Raw genomic sequence first — 12,428 nt, forward strand, 5'->3', positions numbered from 1 at the left:
TATAGCTAGAAAAGGGTTTTGTCCTTCTGCTGTCTTGCCTATGAAAACTAACTACCCACTACCTCAATTTTATATATTCTTCCCCTACACATTTTCTAATTTTACTATCCCATGTTCATCACTTTTACTGTTAACTGGGATCATGGTATCACCTGCTTTTCTCACAAATCTATTTCCACCATTAATAATATTACACAACATGCCACCTTCAATGAGAATTGTGACAATACTCATAGCAGGTAATCTTACATATTCTCATTAATAACACAAATATAAGATATCATGATGGATATTTACCCCTCTGGTTCTGGTGACTGTCCAGTTGTTCCTTTCTATCAAGACAAAGCCTAACAAGGACAAAAGTAAAGTTTGGCTCATAAACCCCTTTTTAATCACCCTTGACAAAGAAGGTGAACATAGAACATGGAATTACAAAAGTATCAAATGATAGCTTCCTGTATTCTGAACTATCACATTTATGCTTGGTTACTGACTCTCCCCTCCTCCCCTCCCCCCAAGTAGTATAAACAACTTAAACAACTTTGGTCAGTACTGCACCAAGCAAGACCTCAATGCATTCTACTAGCCATGCTTTACACAATTTAAAATGCCGTATCTCTGGCTTCCCTTAGTGCATTCCTTGCTGTACAGTTGCTCTATCTTGGCAACTTACTTGAATTCATCCTTTCATTTCTGAAAAAGTGCAGCTATCTAAAACAGAACCTGCAGACAGTGCATGAGTTTAAAATAGAGGTCATAGACAGACATTCATTTATAGTACTTAAAATTTCGCAGAATTTAATTCAGGCCTGTTCAGTGTCTGGGGGGGGGGGGGGGGGCATTGGCATCCGCAACAGGGTCCTCACAGGGCACCCTGACAGCTTGCCCCTGGCTGGGCTATCAAGGAGCCAGTGCTCTCCCTCCCTCTTGCCTTTTCCCTTGGAAGGAGGGAGAGGAAGCAGAGAACTGTGGGATACTGAGTGTTTTCAACAACCAAGAGAAGCATATGGTCACTGAAGTTAGTTTGGGAAAGGGGAAAGAACTTTCTGGTCAGAAGAGGGACAACTTTCTTATGGAAGACTCAGTTCTCTTCCACAAGAAACCTGTTGAATGTCTTGATGCTCTCTTTTTGTGCTGGGAGAAAGATTTTGTTCTCCATCACAAATCTAATGCTAGTCCAGGCTAGAGATGACAGTCCAGATTGGTAAAATGGCTCATAATCTGGAATTCTTATGATAGAAGAATGGAAAAAAAGTATTTATCTTCCCTTTCAGTTTTGGCACGAAATGCATTAACTTATGTTCAAATCTCAAGGGCTTAAAGTGGATCTTCTGTCACAGTGCTTTAGCATTTGGATTCAGCTCTTTAGTTGGTGTAGAAGTGTGATGATGCCAAAGTTCAACATGGTGGAAGAAATGGGCAAAATTCTAAGGCCTTACTACTGCACAGTTACAAGGGTTAGAATTACCCTACCAACATACAACCTTCAGTGAAAGCAGTATGTATGCAAGTGAAAAAGAGGGCAGGTTGCAGGCATCCATGATACACTAGACATGAATGTAGTAGCATATGACATGTGCTTCATTTCCCTGAGAAGATTAATTCACATCTGGCTTCAATCCCCATTCTGTATTCTTAAACATATTCTGAATTAGTTAAACAATAACAATATTTATAATTTACATTAAGATCATTATTAGAGGGTATAATTCTTATAAAGAAACAACAGATAACAGGGATATGGAGGGGTCATCCCAGTCCAAAGATCGCATTTTCATCTTTTGCCTTCTACAACATGTGGTGGCAAATAGAAGGCTCCCTGTAGCAGGGCACTAAGGTGCCTGCTACTTGGAGAGCTGGGATAACCCCTCAGGTGCCGGTTGCTGAGGCAACTGGAGGGAACTAATGACTCACACCTGTCTAGCCAGCTGACAAGAAGGGGCAGGGCCTGGCTCCTATATAAATCACAGGTGGAGACCAGCGGCAGTTTCCTACCAGCAACCAAGGAGGAAGGAGCTCTCAGTCATGTAAGAGAAGAGAAGTCTGATGTTGGAGAGACGTCTGATGCTGCTATGAGAGGAAGAAATCCCGGTAGGCTTGAGCGTGATTGTAGCTGGGCGGCTTCTGTTTGTGTTGTAGCCAAAGGGGCTTGTGTTTGTGTTGCTGTTTTATTACCGGTGGTTTGGGTGAGGCTATTAGGAGTTGAAGGAGGCCTCATAGGGGACCCACAGCAGTGTGGGAACCCCAGTGCCAGTGAGGGTGCAGCATTTGGGGTGCACAGACCCAGCCCCAGAGAGGGGCAGCTGAGAAGCCCCAGAGAAGGGGGCGTTGCTAAGAAGCCCCAGTGCGGGCGTAGTGAGCCCTGAGAGAGGGGCGGCATTACTGAGAAGCCCCCAGAGAGAGAGAGATGGGACTGTGGAGAGCCCGAGCGCTAGAGAGGGCGCAGTGAGAGAGAGACCTAACAACGTTGGGCACATCTGCGAGGCATGGGGTGTGGTACAGGGGTAGTAGGAGCCACGCATAGCCCATAAGGTGGGAGTACACAGAATACTCAATACTGGAGAAGATCTAGAGATAGTAGGGGAACCATGGACAAGCAGATGAAGGGCAGCCTCTCTATAAAATATATAAGATCAAAGTCATGGTGGGTGAGAATTGGAGGGTGCTAATTGGTAACTTGACACAGTAAAGGAGGCAGCAGAGGAGGGCGTGGCGACCCTGACCGCCCTCCTGATACACTCCCCCATTATAACCACTCCAAACATAAACCATTTGGCAGTTTGTCTGACTTTGAGAACTCCTGGCCACATAAAACAGATAACCTAGCCCTATGGGGTACATAACTACTCAACAGAGGGAGATGCAATGCATGGAAGGAAGGAACATAATTTAAGTCACATTTTACCTAATGTCCATCAACTGATTCTGCTCAATTTAATTTTTTTTTGTTTACTGATTTTAATTCTTTTACTTTCACAACTGTCTTCCATGCACTTCGGATGAAGAAGGTGGGGGGAAGGGGATGAAAGTATTGGAAGTTGAGCAATTTAACATGACTAGGCTTAATCTCATCACTATCTCTTCTGATAGCATGTTTTATAATACTGTAGCACTACAGAAGTGGCAAGCTTTAATGGCATCATCTAAGTCAGAAAGATAATGAGAATCTCAAGATGGAAAGCTAGTTATTTTAACCTGTCATAGATCTCATTTGAAACCTGCTGTTCTCTTATGGGCACTATTTACAATGATCATTATGGAAGCTGACAAACATGCCCCCCCCCCATTAAAAAACAAACACCTCCCCCCCCAAAAAACCCAACCCCAAAACAAACAAAAAACAGTGCTTTATCAAAAGAGGAATCATGTCAGTTTGGCCCAGCTTCCCCAGTTTCTGTATAGCTTATATGCTTCAGCGGGGCTTTTTGGTGCTTTTATGTCATAGCTGATTCTCTTATTTTTGCCATGGTTTCTGCTTCTCAGCCAAACCAGAGAGCAGAAATGGTGCTTCTTGCTGTGGGATGCCACTGCACTTTAGGGTAGGTCACTGAAAATCATGGAGTCCAGGGTTTTCCCTGGCTAACAGAAATCTAGGATCCCTGTTAAGGATGGTGGTATACTGATTGTTGCTGATCTTAAGACTAATGTATGGGCTGGCAGGGCCCAGACCCAGGGACCCCTGTCATTCAGGGTCCCCCCAGATGCCTGAGTTCCCCTTGCAGCAAGGCAGTGTTATGACCTACAAGGGGCTGCTGGGAGGAAGACGCAGGGGGTTCTGTGTGCAGCATAACCCATGCACATGACTTGGAACACAGCTGGGCAGCATGGGGAGAAGTTCTCTGCAGGTAAGTGTATGGGGGGGAGGGGTGTGGGGGAACAAATCAAGGCCCCCATGGTGAGGGAGGGAGTGGAGCAGGGGGTGTGGCTGGGGCTGAGGCTACCTAGTGAGTGCAGTGCATGGGACCCAGGGCCAGGGCAGGGAGCAGGAAAGCCATGGGCAGCTCATCCAGGGGGTGGGGAGGGAGGGGTGGCTCCCTGCCACTGTGCGCACCTCCAGGGGTGGCATGGGGGGCCATGTGTTCCCCTATATTTGTGCACAGGGTGGATGCAGGCTGCTTGCTGTATGCTCAGGGGTCTCTGTAATGCTGCCTTTGCCACAGGGGCCCTGCAGTGGCTGCAATTCCCTGCCTGTCCAGCAACCATGGGGGTGGCAAGTTATGCCTCCTGCTGCCAGGCAGTCGGGGGCTGCATGGCTGGAGCAGGGCCCCTAGGGCAAAGGCAACAGAGCGGAGAGCCCTGAGCCCACAGTGAGAAGCCCACATCTACCCTCACCCTGCTCAGCTCCAGTCCAGCCATGGTGAGGGAGATGAGGAGGATGGGGAGCAGGGAGGAGAGACAGGCATATGTCACCCCCACCCTCAGCCCATCCAGATCCATCCAGCCTCCCCCACAGGCAGGGGCAATGCCAGCCTCTTCCTGGTGGGGGGCTAGGCTCAGAAGAGGGGATGCTGAATAGGAGTGCTGAGTCACAATAGCAAATGCTGAATTGCACCCTTGTCTCAACCCAAAATCATTATGACCCAAGTGCAACAGCCTGAGGTCATCTTGCAACCTACATGCAGATTTGTGGCTGGAGACTACCATATTCACTAGTCCTGTCTCCATCACCACTGGTCTATCACCCTAGGGCTTTGTGAGGTTGGTACAGGAAAGCATGTTCTTTCCTGTGGTAGAAACCTGCACATGACTTTGTTTAATGTAAAGAAGCCAATGTGCAGAAACAGCAACCACACAATTTTGAAAAGGTAGAGATCTGGGCCCAGAGAACCCTAGATGACAGGAGGCCTCCATTTTACTGCAGTCTTCTTCTGTCTTTACAGCTGTTGAGATCCTGAAATCTTCTTCCTGATCCACTGTTGAAGACTTGGGGTTGGACCATGGTTTATCTGGGACCTCCCCTTAGGACTGTTCACCATGGGTGACCCTGCCAGGAGTATGAGGCTCCAGGTGACATCACTCTGATGATCAATGGGACTCGCAAGCCTCTCCACCACTATAAGGTCTTGGTCCATGGAGAGGAGGACATGCATGGTGTTGCATGTATGTTCCTAATAGGAACTGCTAGAGTCAACAAGGGGGTGTCTGAATTCCAGAATGCACATTGTCTGCCTATAGGACAATGTTCTTCTGTGGGGAGATGAGGAACCACCCATCTGTTGCTTGATGGCCTAGAGGTTAGGATACCTGTCAAAGAAATAAAAGGTGGGGACTCTGGGCCTCACTTACAGTAGGTTTGACCTCACATCTCCCATGAAAGTGCCTTTATCACCAGCTATATGCTATACAGGGTGAAGCAGGATAATTGGGCAGCAAGGAATGGAAGAGTTATGGGACCAGTATGTAGCATGGTATTCCCCTGATAAGGAACTCTGAGTTCTGGCCCCTATTCCCAATGCTACTTATATATTTTGCAATAAATACCACTGCATGCAATGTTTTAACAGCATCAGGGGTGCATCTACTTGAGACGCTGCCTGTGCAGTAGCCTAAATAATACTGCACACTAACGTATCACAGCACAGATAGCCCTAATATGCTATTGTGCAGTATTATTAGGCGACTGCAGTAGCATCACTTGAAAAGAAATTTGCCAGCACTACTGCACAGTAGCTGTAGTTACTGAGCATTTATTTAGTACTTGCTAATACAACTACTAAGTAAATATGCATAACAACTGCGCAGAAGCATCTTTGTTAGGATACTGTTTACCTCATATCCAGATTAATGTTCTGATAAACTGCTGCCATCATACTCATCCCTCAGGGTCTCTCTCCTACAGTTTCCTGCACAACTTTCTGTGGTGCTTGCATAATTTCTAGTATATATAAAACATGCTCACGTATTTTCATTGTGGTGTTGTCCCATTGTCTATTTAAGTAGCTATGCTTCATGAGTAGCCGTGTATACATTGTGTGGGGTAGAGGATACCATCAGAGGTAGGGTGCCCACCATAGCCACAGACAGCTGTAGAATGCAGGAGAAAGATTTGTTCCCTAGCCTCCCTTTCTTAGTCTTTGCATCACTGGCCACCAGTCTTGGACAGTCCTTGTACTTTCTATATTCATGGACTGTGACTATACAAAAAAGATGGGGGGAAATGAACAGGATTTTTGCTCCATGTCAGTCATGTCATGGACCTTCATTTCTTCTCTGAAATACTTATAACCAGTTTCCAGTTACTATTCCTACCCTTTTTTATATACTTTTTACTGTTTTTATCACCTCATTTGCATAAATATCCTCACATCAAATTATTTGTTCTTCATTTCTCCTTCCTGTAAAATCCATGTTTTATGATGTAATCATCATTTTCCTTGAGCTTCCCCTTGATTCCTCTTCTCTGTACCTTTCAGTTCCCAAATTTTTCTTCCAAGCCTCTTAATGTCCTTAATGCTCACTCCTTCCCTACCACCAACTTGAAATTTTCCCTTACTTCTCCAAATTTCTCCTATCTTTGGTTCCTTATGGTCTCCCTCTTTATTTCCACCCATTTTTCAGCCTCTCTCCATTTCCCATATCCTCAGAAATTTCCACATGAGTATCTCTATATCTCCCCTCTATACTTAGAACATCCAAATGCTCACAAATGACTGAGATATGATCTGATTAATGTGTCATATCTCAGTACTAGCAGTTATCGGTGTATGATGCTCTAGATAGGATCATTGTGGTTAGAATGGCCTCATAAGGCTCTTGCCGAATTAGGCTTTACTCGCAAATCCTCATCTAAAAATCTACTGCTCTCCCAAATACAAAAAATTATATGAAGTAGCTATTTGGGAAACTTGGATAAGGTGGTCAAAATCAGGAGTCTGGTGATCAGGTCAAGAGATGTAATAGTTCTGACACCTGAATTGTATTGGTCTACAAAGGAGGAAGAGAATTGCACAAGAAAGTCATAACATCACAGTAATATTAAAAAGAAATGGATGACCTGTAGTTTATCTTGGAAAATAAAATCAGGTTGGATGCATCTACATGTTCATTAATGCACCATAATTACTCTGAATTAAGTTTAGTACTTTGATAAGCAAGTACTAAATCAATGCACAGTAACTTGTGCTATTGTGTGGTAATGCCGGTGCACAGGTTTTTAGTGACAGTTACTGCACGGTAGCCTAATAGCACTGTTTAGTAGTGCGTTAGCATGGTTTCTGCCCAGCATGCAGCTGTGCAGTTAGTTTTCTTGTGTAAAGTCTCCTACTGAAGAGTTTTATAATAGGTGGGGAAACTGATCTAAAGATGAGAGGACTTTGTCTCTCTGTTGTAAATATACCCCTTTATGTTAATGCAGGCCCCTAACATGCCCCTCTCCCTACAAGCTTTCGGGACTTTTATCCCAAGCCAGGTCTACCGCTCACGTAGGTTCCTAGCCAAGTTACAGGCCCTCCATCTAAACCAGGAGGTGCACAGTCCCATCAGGGGAAATACCTTGTTGGACCTGGTCCTGGCCATGGGCAATGACCTGGTGAGTGGACTGTGGGTTCTTGACCATCTGGGTGATAGCAATCATTGCCTACTGGAATTCACCATCCAGCACAGGGTGTCAAAGGCCTACAGCAAAGCAACAGCCCTAGACTTCAGGAGGGTGGATTTCAATGAGGTAAGGAGACTAGTCGGGGAGGCAATGAGGTCCCAGAGGGGAGGAGAGTTGGGAGTCCAGGAAGAGTGGTCGTTCCTTAAGAAGACGATCCTGCAAGCCCAAAGGGTAACAATCCCCATGCGGATCAAAGGGGGCAGGAGTGCTCAAAAGCCCCCATGACTCACCAAAAGCATCCATGAATGTCTCAAAGCTAAAAAGGAGGGGTACACCCAATGAAAGGGAGGGGCATCACCAAGGAGGATTATAACTCCATTGCCCAAGATTGTAGGGGGGCTGTTAGGAAGGCTAAGGTGGAAATGGAACTGGGACAAGTGAGCTGGATCAAGGATAACAAGAAGTCCTTTTTTTAAATACGTGGGGGGGCAAAAAGAAGGTACCAGGTAACGCAGAGCCCCTGCAGGATATGCTAGGAAATCTGGTGGTCACACCAGATGACAAAGCTAACCTTTTTAACAATTTCTTTGCCTCCATCTTTTTGATCGGGGACCGGGGCATCCCCTCCCACTGGGATCCCCAATGGACCCACGGGAGGTGCTGCCAGGCCCAAGGTCAGTGAGGACCTAGTCAGGGAACTTCTGGTGGGTCTAGACATGTTCAAGTCAGCAGGTCCTGATGATCTCCACCCCAGAATGCTGAGGGAATTAGCAGAGGTCATTGCCTGACCCCTGGCACAGCTTTACGAGCACTCATGATGCTCTGGCAAAGTGCAAGAGGACTGGAAAAGGGCCAATGTGGTTCCCATTTTCAAAAAAGGGAGGAAACTACAGGCCCGTTAGTCTTTCCTCAGTCCTGGGGAAGCTCTTTGAGAAAATCATCCAGGAGCACATCTGTGAGGGACCAGCAGGGGAGATCATGCTTAGGGGCAACCAACATGGATTCACTCAAGGCAGGTCCTGTCAGACCAACCTGGTGGCCTACGACCAGGTCACAAAATCCTTGGACACTGGTGTCATGGTGGACATAGTCTTTCAGGACTTTAGGAAGGCCTTTGACACTGTCTCTCACCCCATTCTCATTAAGAAATTAGGCGACTGTGGTGTTGATGGGTCAGATGGGTCGCCAGAGAGTGATGGTGGATGGGTCTTTTTTGACCTGTAGAGATGTAGGCAGTGGGGTCCCCCAGGCTCAATCCTCGGGCCCACACTGTTCAATATCTTTATCAGTGACTTGGACGAGGGGGTGAGAAACACCTTGTTCCAATTTGCAGATGACATTAAAATGTGGGGAGAAGTGGGCACGCTGGAGGAGAGGGACAGGCTGCAACTACTGAAAAGTATAAGGTACTGCACCTGGGGAGGAAGAACCAGCAGCATACCTACAGGCTGGGGAACTCCCTTCTAGTCAGCACAGAGGCAGAAAGGATCTTGGTGTCATTATTGAATCCAAAATGAACATGGGCTGCCAATGTGAGGGGACAGTCAGGAAGGCTAACTGCACCTTGTCATGCATCCACAGATGCACCATGAACAGGTACAAGGAGGTGATCCTCCCTCTCTATCCAACACTTGTCAGGCTGCAATTGGAGTACTGCATCCAGTTCTGGGTGCTGCACTTCAGGAGGGATGTGGACAGCATCGAGAGGGTCCAGAGGAGGCCCACTCACATGATCAGGGGGCAGCAAGGCAGGCCCTACGAGTGGAGGCTATGGAACCTGAACCTGTTCAGCTTTCACAAGAGAAGGCTGAGAGGGGATCTGGTGGTCATCTACGAACTGACCAAGGGGGACCAGCAGGCTATGGGAGAGTACCTGTTCCCCCCGAGCACTACCAGGAGTAACAAGGAATAATGGCTATAAGTTGACCAAGAGTAGATTCAGGCTAGATATCAGGAGGCACTACTTCACAGCCAGGGCAGCTAGGATCTGGAACCAACTTCCAAGGGAAGTGGTGCTTGCTCCTACCCTGGGGTTCTTCAAAAGGAGGCTAGATAATCACCTTGCTGGGGTCGTTTGACCCCCCAGCATTCTTTCCTTCCCATGGCAGGGGGTCAGACTTGATGATCTGCTCAGGTCCCTTCTGATCCTACCCACTGTGAAGATATGAAACTAAACTGAAAGCTGGCAGAAAAGGACAGTTTTTGTGGGATTTCCAAGTTGGTCTAATAAAATATATCATTTTGGAACTAAGAGACCTAGTTTTTTGTATGTCTTCTTGTCTCAGACCACCATGGCTACCAAGTACACCCCTGACACATGGAAGATGCTGAATTCTGGCTGATTTTGGATTTTAAACTTCACTGCAGAACAACAAAAAAGATTTTTTTTTTTTACTTCCCTGCCTGCCATCTGACACCTCCAGGGAAGGAATTCTGCCTGATCTACACATCAAAGAGATACTCAGCACAGCTCTCAAAGTCCCTCTCATGGACCCAGAGGGACAGCCTTCAATCTTCAGCTCCCTCAGTGCAAAAATTAAGTTTATTTCCTACTTATGTGGACTTTTTACCATCTTGTACCATCTATACTTTTTCCAGAGCCTGACAAAGGGACTTTGATTCCCGAAAGCTTGCAGAAAAGGACAATTTTCTTGCCACTTCCCAGTTGGCCTAATAAAAGGTATTATTTTGGAACCAAGAGTTTTAGTTTTTTGTATGACCTCTCCATACAAATCTTTTACATAGTTTGAATGGTGGTTGGGAGGAGAGCTGGTAGATTCAACTGAGATGCATGTTAGTGCCATGTGGCAGCATATACATTCACTGCTATGGGGAGTTATTTTTATAGTTCCAAAAGTGTCAACGGTCATAAAATTTTCTGTTTGTCAATAATTAAACATAAGATATTTGGTGTAATCAACTTTCAATGCCATAAAAATCAAGGTTGCTACATAGATTATTAAACTGTTTCTCTGATCAGTGCTTTATAGAAGTCTATGCAAAATATGAAAACAGTTTATATGGGAAATTTATTTTAAATTGCACCACAATGCACCCCACAAGATCTGGCAACATCAACACCAAAAGCAGTGGGGTGTGCAGACTACTAGGAACAGACCATATAGAAAGATTGGATTGGAGACGCAATGAACAAGAAGATTTTAAATTGTAAACAATATTGTTCACATAAGTAGCGACATCTTGGCTGTGTTCTGTTTGTTCATTTACTTAATTCTGTAAATGGAGATCTCTTAGCGCCAATGTGATTGGCAATATGAAAAGAGCATATCATCAAAACCAAATAATGTTACTCATAAAAATGGTAAAATGCTGATAAATTCATTTCATCCTGGTCCTCAGCTATATTTTTTCTGCTGTTTTAACGGCTGAGACAAATGAAAGTGCTGACAAACAAAGCCTCTGAATCATACAAGTCATTACTGAAAGAATGTAAATTATGGATCAGTAAAATTAATAGTTATTATTACATGTCAAGGTTAAAGCATAACTTGCAGTGAGGTAAAAAGACAAGGTTTAGTACATTCTTTCATTCAAATTTAAGTACAAATTGCCTTATTGTTATAAATATTTCCCTTAAGAAGTAATGGCATGACCAAGTAGAAATTCTAAATATCAAGGATAGAACATCTAACACATCCTTGGTATGGATATTCATATCCATAAAACATCCTTTGTAGTACTATTTAAAATATTTATTCTATGATATTGAAACTCTTTGTCTTGAATCAGTCTCATTAATAAATATTGAAATGCAACATTCCCAAGGAAATGTTTTGTAGCACAGGGGTCAAAAATAAAATTCACCACATGTATTTATATATGTTTATGTCAACAAAATCTTGCTTGTAGAAAATAAGAACAGTTTTTCTTGTAAAATTTAATGAGTGCATTTTGAACATAAAATTACCAATTAAGACTCAAGCTAGACACTTTGTCTACATTAAACACTACTTAAGGTCAGAATTGATTGAGAATACAATACCTTAGCTTTGTCCCTCATAGAGCCTTTGCCCAGGATAGACATTTTTGCACCCGTCTCTTCCTGCAACCTCTTCAAGGAGTTTCCTCGCGGTCCAAGCAATTTCCCAACAAAATTGAACTGGAAAGTGAATAAAGCATTTGTTTTAAACAAAAAAGTATGTGTTTGGTTTTTTTTGTTTTTTTTTTTGGAAGTAAAACAACTCTAAGTTTGTTAATAGTAAATGAGAGGATAAAAGATTAGACTTTAGCCGATATACCTTTCTAAGTTATTCTCTGTTTTTGTTCTGACCACTACCTACTGATTAGTAAACAGGCTGTGCACAGGGATCCATATATATCTGTTGCGGGGTTTAGGTCACCTCTGTAATAGGAGCAAAGGCAGGAGAAACATTCATGATTCCTTTTTTCCTCCAGTGTTAGTTAGTAGGCAGAAAAAGGCTGGGCCTCTGTAATTATGGATAAGGTGAACTGATTTTCATTTTTATTTTTCCCTACCTCCCACACAGCACTGCATGGATCTTTTACAAACTAGGAGAGTAGACCTTATCTTTTGAAAAAATAGAATTGGACTCAATCTGGACTGCTGAACACAGGCAGTGAGGTCAAATGCACTCAACCATGATGCAAGCCATATCATTCCACTATGCAATAAGGAGTAGCAACGTTCTAGAGATGAGAGGACTTTGACTTTTTTTTTTATAAAGACTGATACACCATTTCTAAATGAAAGACGGAAACTCATTTTTATGTGTGTAAAAGTAGAGATGTGCAAATGTTATGCTGTCATTTTGGAATTTATACCACATTTTCTTGGATATCACATACTCCCAAATAAGTCATACACATTGTTTCAGTGAAGACAGAAAGAAGAAAACAGTTTTTTCCTCCA

At 44.1% G+C, this 12,428-nt stretch overlaps 1 protein-coding gene across 3 annotated transcripts in view; it reads right to left on the reverse strand.

Moving 5' to 3' along the window:
- Window positions 1-12,428, reverse strand: part of KHDRBS2 (KH RNA binding domain containing, signal transduction associated 2) — a 789,727-nt gene that overhangs the window by 518,660 nt on the left and 258,639 nt on the right. For all 3 annotated transcript variants that reach the window (XR_002093266.2, XR_009463400.1, XM_006258261.4), the window contains exon 3: window positions 11,541-11,657. Coding sequence is in view for 1 of the 3 variants with exons in the window: in XM_006258261.4 (XP_006258323.1) it covers window positions 11,541-11,657 (117 nt within the window). In the remaining 2 variants the exon portion in view is untranslated. The remainder of the gene's footprint in view (window positions 1-11,540; window positions 11,658-12,428) is intronic.

The sequence above is a fragment of the Alligator mississippiensis genome, chromosome 1 (assembly GCF_030867095.1).
Source record: "Alligator mississippiensis isolate rAllMis1 chromosome 1, rAllMis1, whole genome shotgun sequence".
Classification (NCBI taxonomy): Eukaryota; Metazoa; Chordata; order Crocodylia; family Alligatoridae; genus Alligator; species Alligator mississippiensis.